Below are 13806 nucleotides of genomic sequence, written 5' to 3' on the forward strand. Positions count from 1 at the left end.
TGCTAAGTAAGACAGTTGTTAAGCAAATTTTGCCCCATTTTACAACTTTTCTTGCAACATTTGTTAAGTGAATCACCGCAGTTGTTAAGTTAGTAACACTGTTGTTAAGTGAATCTGGCTTCCCTATTAATTTTTGCTTGTCAGAAGGTTGTAAAAGGTGATCACATGACCATGGGATTTGACAACCGTCATAAATATGAGCCAGTTGCCAAGAGTCTGAATTTTGATCATGAATTAATTCTAAATATAAATAAAAATGAAAGTATCAACTTGATGAGTTTTGCAAACAATAAAGTAGAATTTAGCCATTTTTGAAAGAGACAAATCAGGGTCTGAATGACAGGTGAAATGTATTAATAAAAGAGTAATGGAATATAACCACACATCAAACATACACATATGTGTCAATATTTATTTGAACAACAGAAAAGTCTTCTATCTAGTGTCTGATTTTTTTTGTCAAGTTTGGTTTCTTATAAGTCATTAGCTAGAAATTCTGAAAGTTAAAAATTTAACTGATTTGAACACTAGATTAGGGAAGCAGGGCTATCAATTCTGCATACAAATGTAAGAAATCTATGTTTAGATCTTTCCCTTAGTCCCCATTGCTGTGAAAGAAGAAAGTGCTGTAAAAATTCCTTTTAGATAGGGAAGGCAATGCTGGCTAATGCAGGATTAGGGTTATAATTTTTAAATTACACTATGTTTTAACTTTTGTGTAAATTTCTTTTACAAAATTGCATTAATAGAGCCTCCAAGTGTATAGGCATCTGACAATAGAATAGAATAGAATAGAATATTTATTTCTAAGCCGCACCCTCTCCCGAAGGACTCGGGGCGGCGTACAATAAAACAAATAAAATACAAAATACAAATACAAATCTGGACAGGACATACATATAACAAGGACGTATATAAGACGTATACAAGACGTATACAAGGAGGAGGTAGGCTGATAGCTAAAAAACAATTAAAAAGGCACAATATTTTTAAAAAACCCAATAAATAAATTCAATTGAATTACACTAATAAAAACCCGTCAGGAGCGATATAGTTAGATCATGGTTGAGCCAGGCCAGCTACTTGGAATAGGTGGGTCTTGAGCTTAACTCGGAAGGAACAGAGGTCAGACGTAGTCCTAATATTTGGAGGGAGGTCATTCCACAGGGCTGGGCCCGCCACAGAGAAGGCTCTACTCCTAGGCGCCGCCCCTCGACACTGTCTGGTGGACGGCACCTGGAGGAGTCCCTCTCTGTGCGAGCGAATTGGTCGCAGGGATGTATGGGGCAGAATACGATCCCGCAAGTAACTAGGTCCTGAGCCATCTCTACGATTTTAGTTTTGTCAGGTATACATTAAAGGCATTGTGGGTAACCTATTGTATAATTTATGCATATAAGGAAAATATTTTTTTTTCAAAAAAAAGTCTGAGACAACAAATAGTGAGTAAAATATTTTGGAATAATTAATTGCTAACATTCAGCCGATGATGTATATACAAAGATTTTCATAGTTGGCACTGTATATTTTTTGCATTACAGGATCCAAATGTAATTTGGGAAAAGTTATATAAATAAAATACATTTTAAAATTGTTTATGTATAGCTATTTGTGCACCACAGAGTCAGCAACAGGAGCTGTCAAGTCAGGTTGAAATGAAACTCTGAAATGGAGTATTTCATTTAAAAAATGGTTTGCTACTCATGGAGTAGCTGTTCCTCTAGAATTGTGAAGTGGATTCACTTATTGTAAAATAGCACACATTTTAAGATGTGCTTTGACAATTTTTACAAAATCTGCTGCACCAGCCAAGTTTTCATGCCCTTTGAAACAATGCAGCCTATTCTTCTTTAAACATACATATTTATTTATTTGAAAAGCAACATAGTCAAGATAGTCAATATTTACTCATTCTATCAATACATAAATTCCCTTTTGTAAAAAGTAATTAGCTCAAAAATGTTTAGCATTCCATGGTTTTGTGCTGTAAAATTGTTTTTGTGACCCCTTACAAATGATGAAAAAACGCAAACTATAAAGTTTTTTTTCCTATAGAAGCATTAATACCACATTTAGACAATTAATTGGATTGGGTTAAGGTTAAGAAATAATCTTTTAATCTGTTTGAAAGACAAAGGAGTTGGCTATGGGGTCATTAAAGCTGAAACCAAACACTCAAAGTGCACTTTCAAGCAATAGGAGTGATTTCATCCTATTGTCAAGGGCCTTGTTACTTAAAGGAATTACTTTTGAGTGTTGTAACCAAAGATATGTCTTGTTTTCCATTGGAGACAGGATTGGCAAATGCTGATAAATAGTTGTTTTAATGCTCTTAAATACACTGACTAACTCCAGTCAATGCCATAGCCCCATTTCACCATTGATGTATCATATTACACATTGATATATTATCTACTATAAAACTGTGAGTATACAGAGATTACTAATTTTGCATAACATCACCCAAAGCATATGTATATTAACTTTGTGGATATTTTTATGCTGTTGAAAAATAATAATTTCTCTCCTGTAAACAGCCTGAAAGGATGGAAAAAGTGAAATAGAAAACAAACATTACTCTTTCTCAGTTTATAAAACTTTCCAATTCTGATTATCTTAAACATAACTTATTCATCATAAGTAACTGATTTGTAAAGATAAATTTACAACTTTCTCACTCAAGGGTACTGATAAGGAAATCCTCTGCCTCTAGTTTTCATCCCCCCCAGGGGATATTGGTCCTTTGCTTCTTACAATAGAGTCATTTTGTCTTTTAGTTGAATAGGATATATCTTTTATTTTTTTAAAAAGAAAAAAAATCAATAATTTGATTTTTAAAAACACTATGCGAGATCTGAGATCGAAATTCAGTATAAATAATCCCCCTCCCCCAAAAGTATCCTGTTTCTCTAACTTTTCTCCTGCAATACATAATACTTTGAATATTTTATTCAGGGCCTGTGAGGGTCTTGTAAAGTGAATGCATTTCTTGTACTACGTTATGGAATTCTCTGAGAGTAACGGTAGTACATCATGCAGATTCTGGTGCGGAAAAGATTCCCTTTAAGGTAGACTGTTTGAAAACATGTACCTCAGTGCAAAATATGTGAGTGTTAGAACAAAATTGTGTGAGAACAGGTTCTCTCACAAGGTGACAAGGAAACAGCTTGATACTAAACCAGTCCATCTGTTATCAAACCAAGAAGCAGATGGGAACCATTGCTCTCTTCCAAAAAAAAAGAAAGAAAAAGATTGGCTTCTAGAATGAATGAGGACATCTCTCCACAAAATTCATGATTTGGAGGTACTTCTCAACTTGTTGCTGCTGCTGCTTATATAATAGGAGGATGTGGCTGGGGAAGTCTTCATCCAGTTCTGGCGTGATTTTACTTGGACCAAGTTGCTTTTGACCTGGTAATCCATGCCTTCCCTACCATCCGTCTAGACTATTATAATGCTCTTTACATCAAACTGCCTTTGAAGACAATCTAAAACTTAGTTGATACAAAATAGGACAACTGGATTCCTGATGGGAATAACACCTATTCTGAAATTGCTGAATTGATTGATGGTAGACTTCTGGGCCCAATTCAAACTCACGGTTATCACATTTAAAGCCATTCCATTTCATTCCATGTCATGTCATCATGTCAATTCAATTCAATTCAATTCAATTCAATTCATTCATTCATTCATTCATTCATTCATTCATTCATTCATTCATTCTCCATCCCAACATATTTCAATCAATGAACTCTGGGCAGCTTACAATTCCAAATATGTATGTCAGGCAATGCCTTGCTGAAACTGAACCACCCTCCCTCGACCCCTTTGCCCATAAAGAGGGGTTTTCTGCAGAAGTCCTTTTTGTGATATTCATTGGTTGCAGGGCTAGTAACAGGCCCTCTTCATGGTGGCCCCTATTTTATGGAACACTCTCCACCCAGAGGGTATTTCAAAAGCAACTATTTTGAAAACAGGGCAAAGGAGCACCATTCTAGAGAGTTTGGCCTTTAGATGAAGTCAGTGGTACTTTTGATATGTTGGGTACAAAGAAATAAACAATACTGTTTCTGCCTTTGCCTTACCTTGGTAATTGATGCCCTAACTTGCATATATGTGAGGGGAGATGTAGAAGCAGATTTTTCTGCAGGAGCAATATCTTTTTTAGTGTTAAAGGCAAATTGCTTACACTCCATTCTAGTCTAAGGCAAGGAGGGAAAAAAGGAAGGAGGAGGAAACTGAAAAAGATGACTCAATTATACGATTACAGTCTAAAAAAACAGCTTGCATTTAAGTTGCTTTTTAGCAGTTGAAATGGAAATAATAGGATCAGCAGATTTCCTCAAATCAAATAGTCTTACATCTCATTTTTTGAGATGCAGAGCAGGGAATATTTTTAAAATGCTAGTTATTTCCATTTTGTGTTGCTTACTAGTTTTCATTTTTACCAATATTTGCATTATGTTGTAGGGGTGCGTTTGCTTTTCGTTCTGCTCTTGCCATAAGCATTTGTGGTTTTTTAAATTTTAAGTATTGTAAACGTATACTGTAGAATCTGGTTTTCTCCCTATAAAGCATTTTTGTTACATTTGCTCCCTAATGTTAACTAATTATATAATTAACAGCTTGTGTAACTGCATTTACCAAGTTAACATTTAGGGTAATTTAAAAAAACAACTGTAACCACAATTAAAATTTAATTAATTACTGTGCATTTCTATTGCTCGGGAGTTGGATACTTGCTTTTAATGGCAACTTTCAAAGGCAGAAAAAGTAGCTTTACTATATCCTTACCATCAAGGTGAGCATTTAAAGAATCATGAAACCAGTAGCATAAACCCAGGGAAATTGGAAATACTTTTTTTTTTGAGCAATAGACTTCCAGCGAACAAGTTCAGTTTGAAATGGAAAAGCAAAAGCAGTTTTCCGCACATTGGAGGATCAATTAGTCAAAAAAAATATCAAGGAGTTTGTTACCTTCTCTGACCTTCCTGTGCAAAGGTTTTATGGTGTAGCTTTTATAAAGGTTCTAGGAAATTATAATAATCGGGGAAAGTCCCCGAAAGGCACATGCCTTTGAATGAAATTGAATATCCTTGCTGATGATTAGATAATTTACTGAAAGTATTATCTTTTTTCCTCTTTAGTTTCTGTGCTTGAAGAATATAAGAACATTCCTTTCTGCCTGCTGTGAAATATTTGGAATGAAGAAGAGCGAACTCTTTGAAGCATTTGACTTGTTTGATGTTCGTGATTTTGGAAAGGTATTTACAAGACATTCCTTACGTTTTTATTACTGTGTTTATGTATGTTACAATTACTGCAGAATGATTCCTCTCTTTATTGTTGCAACTGATGACTGATTAGTAGGTACCCTCGTTTTTTAACACGGGAAATTCATCTTGATTATAATGTATTTATAAAGGTTTATAAAGATGTATAGTCACAGAGAAATTAAAAGTGGTGTTACATCCATTTAGGTGGAAATAAAAAGATTACCAAGTCTTGAAATAATTTATTAGCTTGACCCAATCGGAAATAGCCCTCCCAACTTCATACTGCATTAACTGAAGATAAATTGTGGTTGTAATCACCAGAACATTTTAAAGGAAGGAATGCTTAATGTAATAGTGGACATGTTTTCATCAAGGGCACGATACTCTTTAAAAACAAAGTTTATGCTTTTTTTGACAGCTCTAGTTGCTCATGCACAATGTGTTTCCTCTGTGAGCTTTAGGAATTACACTAGCATAGACATGCATCATTTCTAAAGTAATTTGGACAGGAAGGATGACATATAGTTTGAGTCTTTTGTCTGGTATTTTGTAAACTTTTTTTTTTAAGGAAAACAAATTTCAAGAAAGCCATAGTCAAGTATCTGTCACCCTGTACTATTTTAAAATTAAAGTAGAATTAGAATAGAAGCCTTCCAAGGTCCCCTCCAACTCGGGTTATTCTATATTCTATTCCTGTTTCAAAGTGGGAATAATGAATTCTAGTCTGGAGGAATGTAGCAGTTTTACAAAGTTTTAGTTCAATCCTATTATCAACTTGGATTTTTTAAAAAATTGTACACTAAATGTCATGGATACTTGGGAGGAATCTTGGAAAGTTACTGATAATTCCTTATCTGACCTTTCTCACAGAACTTCCAGGGTTTTTAATTAAAAAAAAAAACCATTACATCATGGGAAGCCTGCAGTGTGGGCACACATTTGGAGTCATTAGAAACTGTACAGGATTTTTTCCCCTTAACGCTGATCGTTTTCTAGGACAACTAGAGGTAAATGCCTTGAATAGGCTTTGTATTAGAATGCTCACATTTATGTGAAAGAAAGAATCCCCCAAATTTAAGACAATTACCTCCCTCCCCAAGAATTTAAGACAATTCGTAAAAAATAAAAGAAGAGGAAGGAAAAAAACAAAGCCAAACAAAAGTGCCAAAGAAAAAATTACAGATGTATGGGTACAGATATATACTGACTAGAACAATGTTGGTGAACCTTTTAGACACCAAGTGCCCAAGCTGCATGTGCGCATGTGCCTAAACTCAAAGGTGCGAACATGCACATGCGCGGACATGCACGCATGCACAGCAGAGACCCTAAGACCAGGTGGCCAGCAGGAGGCGGGGCATCCCAACACCGGCAGCGTGGCAAATGGTAAGATCTTTTTCTTTCATGAGCTTCTGCTTCACCGTTTGCAGGGAAACAGAAGCTCACAAAAGAAACACCATGGAGATGTGACCTGGGGCAATGGCATGCGTGCCAGCAGAGAAGGCTGTGCATGCCACCTCTGACACACGTGCCATAGGTTCGCCATCATGGGACTAGGAATTATGCTAAAAAGGACAGGGTCAGAAGAAAAAAAGCTAACATTAATTTAATCAATAATTCTAATGTCGGTATGGAAAGAAACCACACCCAATCACAAATATTCCTTCCCTATTTCCCAGCAGAAACGGGGGAGGGGGGGGAGGGGGGAAAGGACTAGAAATCAACAGGATGGAGATGTGGTCAAGGGAGGGGTAGGTAAAAGATACTTGGGAAGGGGTGGGGAAGGCTACGTATGATAAACTCCACTGAATTCAATGACGGTTAATCCAGAGTTGGATTAAAGCTGTTATAATCTTGTGTCTGAGGAGTGTCCTCGGGTAAAGTTAGGGTTTTTAGTTCTATTCAGACCCTGAGAGATGTTGAAATGGTCATTCAGTGAGACAGTATAGGAGTCCTACCACCCTATTGATGCTATTCATGTATAGGAGGCAGGGGAAGATGCCTCATCCTGAATTTAACAGAATAAGAGTCGGAAAGGACCTTTGAGGTCTTCTAGTCTAACCCTCTGCTCAAACAAGAAACCCTATACCAGTGATGGCTAAGCTTTTTTGGCTCCAATGCAGGAGGGCCGTGCACAGGCGTGCCACACCCATAATGCTATGTGCCCCCCCCCACGCATACATGCATACATTCCTTCCCCCGCGACCAGCACTCCCATCCGACTTTTGGCATGGTTTTTTCACCGTCCCCAAGCATCAGAGGCTTTCTAGGAGCCTGGGGAGGGTGAAAACAGCTCCCTTGTGTCCCCACCCCCAGAGGCTCTCTGGAGGCTTCAGGAGCTTCCCTGAAGCCTCCGGAGGACGAAAAACGGGCCTATGGGGAACCCAGTAGTTTGGAATAGTGACTTCTGGTTTGTCCGTAGTGCCAATTTTCTACTTCCGGAGCCTTCAGGAGGTTTCGCTGAAGGCTCTGGAGGACGAAAAACGGCCCTATGGACAAACTGGAAGTTACTTTCAGTTTGCTCGTAGGGCCGGTTTTTGCCCTCCAGAGCCTTCAGGGAAGCCTCCTGAAAGCCTTGGAGGGTAAAAAACGGACCTGCGGCCAAACCGGAAGTCCGTTTCCGAACTTCCAGTTGGGCCGTTTTTTCACACTCTGGAGGCTTGAAGGAAGCTCCTGAAGTCAGCTGGCAAGCAGGCACATGCGTGCTGGAGCTCACAGGGCAACACCTTGCGTGCCCTCGCAAATGGCTCCGTGTGCCACCTGTGGCACGTGTGCCATAGGTTCGCCATCACGGCCCTATACCATTTCAGACAAATGGTTGTCCAGTCTCTTCTTTAAAAATCTCCAAATGTTGGAGTGCCCACAATTTCTGGAGGTAAGTTGTTCCACTGATTAATTGTTCTAACTGTCAGGAAATTTCTCCTTAGTTCTAGGTTGCTTCTCTCCTTGACTAGTTTTCATCCATTGCTTCTTGTCCTGCATTCGGCTGCTTTGGAAAATAGGTTGACCCCTCTTCTTTGTGGCAGCTCCTCAAATATTGGAACACTCCTATCATATTACCCCTAGTCCTTCTTTTCATTAAACTAGGCATACCCAATTCCCGCAATGGTTCTTCGTATGTTTTACTTCCAGTCCTCTAACCAACATTGTTGCTCTTTTCCGCAGAGTCTCAATATCTTTTTTATATCATAGCAACCAAAACTGGATGTGCTATTCCAAGTGTGGTCTTACCAGGGCATTATAAAATGGTATTAACATTTCACCTGATCTTGATGCCATGCCTCGGTTAATGCAGCCTAGGACTGCACTGGCTTCTTTTGCTCAAGGCATCTCCTAAGAGTCATAATTCTAGAGGCAAGGAGGGTGCTGATAGGGAGCCTAAGTGAGACTGGGTGACTTATCTGCCTTTATGCCTCTATTCAATCTCCTTGCTGGCGTTACTTACAGCTAGTCCTTGACTTACGACCACTCATTTAAGTTAGAATGGCACTTACAGCAGGTCCCCGCAGTTACAATTGTTGCAGCATTCTCCCATGTTCACGTGATCAAAATTCGAGCATTTGGCAACCGGCATATATTTATGATGGTTGCGGCATCCTGGGGTCATGTGATCACCATTTGCGACCTTCTCAGCTAGCTTCCAATAGTCAGAGTCAGTGGGCGAAGCCAGTTTTGCTTAATGACAGTATTATTCATTTAACAACTGCAGTGATTTGCTCCGCTATCATGGCAAACAAGGTTGTAAAATTGGATGGGGCTCACTTAACAGCTGTTTTGCTTAGCAATGGAAATTCTGATCCTAACTCTGGTTGTAAATCAAGGACTACCTGAACAACTATTTATGATTATGAACTTATGTCAGGCCCTGGCTTCACTTTAGAGGCAGACAAAAGCATCATTTGTCACACATTTTCTTGTGACTTAAACTCTTTATTGCATATTCACCATTTGTATAGACGTGTTGTTTTATTATACCTTCTAGCTATTTTTAAGAAGCATAATTTTGTTTTAAACTGAACTTTTCTATTTGTAATGCCAAGAAAAGTATGGATGAGTTGTATTTCTTGCTTGTTTCCCTCCCCTTTCTTCTTCCTCTTTCATTGCTATGGAGATATAAACTAGATATAAACATGATTTCTTTTCTGGACAGCTACATAGCTCTGCTGTTAACCACTCCAAATACTGGAAGGATATTTTTGTGACGCGGGCATTATTTCTTTAATCATCTTCTGCCCATTTTGCTTTTACTCCATATTGTTCTGATTCCAGTTATATGTGACTGTAGGCTGCTGTTTCTAGGATCAAACGTTGCTGCTTCTTTCTTCTTCTTCTCTCTCTCTCCCTTCACCATATACTGAGCCAGGATCCACTCAATAAATAAAGTTGCATGATCATGATTGCGCTCAGACCCTTGAACTGTGCTAAAAATGTGCTATATAAGAATACTCTGCATTCTTTACTTCTCAATTTTTAGTATCAGTTCTGCAAAACTCGGTAGCTTATTGTCATGCATATGTGTTTCATAGCATTACACAATGTGCAAATTTGATCTTGGCTGATATTGATTGGGTGGGCAATCTTTAGGAAATTCCAGGGACATAGCCTAGATCCATAATGGCAAACCTATGGCACGCATGCCAAAGGTGGCACGTAGCACCCTCTCTGTGGGCACACAAGCTGTTGCTCCAGTTCAGCTCCATTGTGCATTTGTGTGCACCTCCCACCGACCAGGGGGCGTGGTGCGTGTGTGGGGCATCTGCATGCAGGGGGGGGGACACTGGGGGAGTGCATGCATGCACAGTGGGGTGGAGCACATGTGCAGGGGCATGCACACATTGCATTTGGGGGGTTCGTGCATTTGTGCGCATGAGCTTGTCCTTTGGGCACTTGGTCCGGAAAAGGTTAGCCATCACTAGCCTAGATTATGGAGCTGAGAAAACATATTGGAAGAAAGCAATGACAAAGTGTCTAGTGATGTGAATGAAAAACGTGGACATGCACATTTATTTATTTATTTGTTTTATTAAATTTGTTAGCCGCTCCACAAAGGGACTCGGGGCGGCGTACAATAAATAAAACACATATTATAAAAATTACACATTGTACACATTGTACAGAGGAGGTATAAAACACAATACAATATTATAATAACATATAAATATTAAAATAAGTTAAATTAAAACCCCAATGGAGATTATAAGTTTAAAAATTGCCAGGGGGAATAAAATGGAACTATGGTTGAGCCAGGCCTGCTAGTTGAAAAAGGTGGGTCTTGAGTTTTGAACGGAAGGAGCGGAGGTCGGTGGTAATCCTAATATCCAGGGGGAGGTCATTCCAGAGGGCTGGGCCCATCACAGAGAAGGCCCTACTCCTGGGCGCCGCCCTTTGGCACTGCTTAGTGGACGGCACCTGGAGAAGTCCCTCTCTGTGAGAGCGAATTGGTCGTAGGGATGTATGGGGCAGGATGCGATCCCGCATGTAGCTAGGTCCTGTGCCATGGAGCGCTTTGAAGATGGTAATCAATACCTTGAAATGCACCCGATAGACCACAGGAAGCCAGTGCAGCTCGCGCAGGAGAGGTGTTATATGGGAGTATCTCGTACTCCCCATAATCACCCGCGCGGCCGCGTTCTGGACCAGCTGCAGTCTTCGAGTGCATCTCAAGGGAAGCCCCATGTAGAGAGCATTACAGTAGTCTAGGCGGGACGTCACCAGTGCGTGAGTGACTGTGCGAAGGGCATCCCGGTCCAATAGGGGGCGCAATTGGCGCACCAGACGAACCTGGTGGAACGCCCCCCTCGCCACGGCTGCCACATGGTCATCCATGGACAGCCGGGCATCCAGCAGGACGCCCAAATTGCGCGCCCGTTCCATGGGGGCTAGTTGCTCACCCCCAATGGCCAGTGTTGGAATTAGCTGGTTGAACCGGGGGGCCGGAAGCCACAGCCACTCCGTCTTGGAGGGGTTGAGTTTGAGTCGGTTGTCACCCATCCAGACCCGTACGGCTTCCAAACACCGGGACATCATTTCATGGAGTCAACAGGAGTTGTTCTTCAATCAAAAGAGATGTCACTGTTAATCAGTCAATCTGACATTACTCCATGAAACATATGCTTGAATTCCTCACTTGAAAAGTAAAAAGTATCCCTGGAATTTAAAACTCAGCATAAGTCACTACTAAACATTTCAGTAGGGTAGGTACCTAGGTAGCTTACTGGCTATAATTGAAACAAGGTGCGCATGTTGTAAACAATATAAATGGGTTAGGAGAATGTTAACGGTAAAAGGTAAAGGTTCTCTTTGCACATATGTGCTAGGCGTTCCTGACTCTAGGGGGGGTGTTCATCTCCGTTACGAAGCCGAAGAGCCAGTGCTGTCTGAAGATGTCTCCATGGTCATGTGGCCGGCCAACCTTTCTGATTGACAAGCTCAGCATCTTAGCCACTGAGCAACTGCGTAGAATGTTATCTTAATCCAAATTAGACCAGAATTTATCTGGGATTAAATTATCACCTAATCAACTATGTGTCATAATTCATCCTGAAAAAGTACGAACTCTGCTCATTATTCTTTGAAGGAAAAGTGTGATAAGAAGATTGCTGAAAAGAAAGCCTCTCCATTACAAAGCTCATTACAAAGGCCCAGCAGTGCAGGAAAATCTCCAAATGCCAATTGGCTGAAATAGCCAAACTACCTTCTACTTTATGTCTTCTTCAAGGAGAAGCCTTGAGGTACCTTACTAGCACTATCCTACTTCAAGGAAACCATGCAATTCCTGGAAGATGTAGGTGGAAACCCAAAATATCCCCTTTTGATCCAGTTAATTTAATTGGGTGCTATGAGAACCGCTGATTGGACAGGGGCTCATTGGATTAACTGTGTGAACAGAGCCATTAAGTGACTTGAAGCCTTGTGGTTATGTATTATAAGTAATGTAAGTGGCTGTATAGCCTTACACCCACCTCTCTTTTCTGCAATCTAGGCATAAAGTTCCTGTTAGGTTGCTGTACAGATCTGGCATTTAGGAGGCTGATTCTTGACATGGGAACCTTGTGAACTGATGAATTGGTAGTTCTTTGGTTGTTGTATTATTTTGGGGTACCTTCATGTCTTGGAGTTAGCAGTAGACAGTGAGTAAGACACAAGATTGGATCTGTTCATTTGTAGGTACTGCAATGGAGGAGGGTTACTACCTAAGGTTGTTCCCAGAATATGAACTGTATTGCTTGGCTTTAACAGCTGCCATCTCTTCCTACTTTCCACCTGTCTTGTATGAGTACTTCTACACCCAGATTGTTGGATTATGCAGGTCATTCATTTTCTCTAGGAAATTTCCACATTCACTGTCTATAATTACACAGGACTATAAATGTAGGGGAAAGTAAAGGTTCCCCTCGTACATATGTGCTAGTCATTCCCGACTCTAGGGGGTGGTGCTCATCTTCATTTCAATGTCAAAGAACCAGCACTGTCTGAAGATGTCTCCGTAGTCATGTGGCCGGCATGATTAAATGCTGAAGGCGCACCGAATGCTGTTACCTTCCCGCTAAAGGTAGTTCCTATTTTTCTACTTGCATTTTTACATGCTAGGTTGGCAGAAGCTGGGACAAGTAACGGGAGCTCACTCTGTTACGTGGGATTCGAACCGCTGAACTGCCGACCTTTTTGATCGACAAGCTCAGCCACTGAGCCATCGCGTCCCCCATAAATGTAGGCAATACATTAAACCCTTTGAAGAAAACATTCATGTGCAGAACTAGACGAGTGAATGGTCCCTCCCTTCTGCTAAGTCAGGTTGCGATATCGGTGAACAGCTGGTGGCCTATGGGTGTGAATGGGTTCAATAGACAGCCTTAACTTGTGGGGACACCACTAAGGGGATGTGTTTTTGTTTTTTTTGAGTCAGTTTGTGACCCCTATCAACTGCCTGGTTTAATCTCTGCAGTTTTCTTGCAAGGTTTTCAGAAGTGATTGCCTGTTTCCTAGGGCTGAGAGAGAGTGAACAAGCTGGCTTTGTCCTTAAGGCAGGTCTAGAACTTCCCAGTCTCCTGGTTTTCAGCCTCATACCTTAACCACATGTTGTTAAGTGTAGATGATGTCATAGTATCAATTGGAAAGGACTAGGACTGATCCTAATTCCTTGCCTATTAAGATCCTCTGATCTCAATAGCAATAGCATAGCAATAGCATTTAGTCTTATATACCGCTTCATAGCGCTTGGCAGCCCACTCTAAGCAGTTTACAGAGTCAGCATATTGCCCCCAACAATTTGGCTCCTCATTTTACCTACCTTGGAAGGATGGGAGGCTGAGTCAACCTTGAGGCTGGTGAGATTTGAACTGCCAAATTGCAGGCAGCCAGCAGAAGTAGCCTGCAGTACTGTACTAACCACTGTGCCACAAGGCTCTTAGAGCCATATTCTGCTGCTAGGTATGGATTAAAACTTGTCTTGCATCTGTTATATTGGGTTCCCTTGCCCTGTTGTTTTATAATAAATGTTAACGAATAATTTCCTAATAAGTTCAAT

General features: G+C 40.4%; 1 protein-coding gene across 1 annotated transcript in view; it reads left to right on the forward strand.

Annotated features, from left to right (window-relative positions):
- Positions 1 to 13806, forward strand: part of VAV3 (vav guanine nucleotide exchange factor 3) — a 207487-nt gene that overhangs the window by 43940 nt on the left and 149741 nt on the right. The window contains exon 2 of the mRNA XM_081946409.1: positions 5151 to 5267. Within this exon, the coding sequence (XP_081802535.1) occupies positions 5151 to 5267 (117 nt within the window). The remainder of the gene's footprint in view (positions 1 to 5150; positions 5268 to 13806) is intronic.

The sequence above is a fragment of the Natrix helvetica genome (genome assembly GCF_964273705.1).
Source record: "Natrix helvetica genome assembly, chromosome: 3".
In the NCBI taxonomy this organism is placed as follows: Eukaryota; Metazoa; Chordata; class Lepidosauria; order Squamata; family Natricidae; genus Natrix; species Natrix helvetica.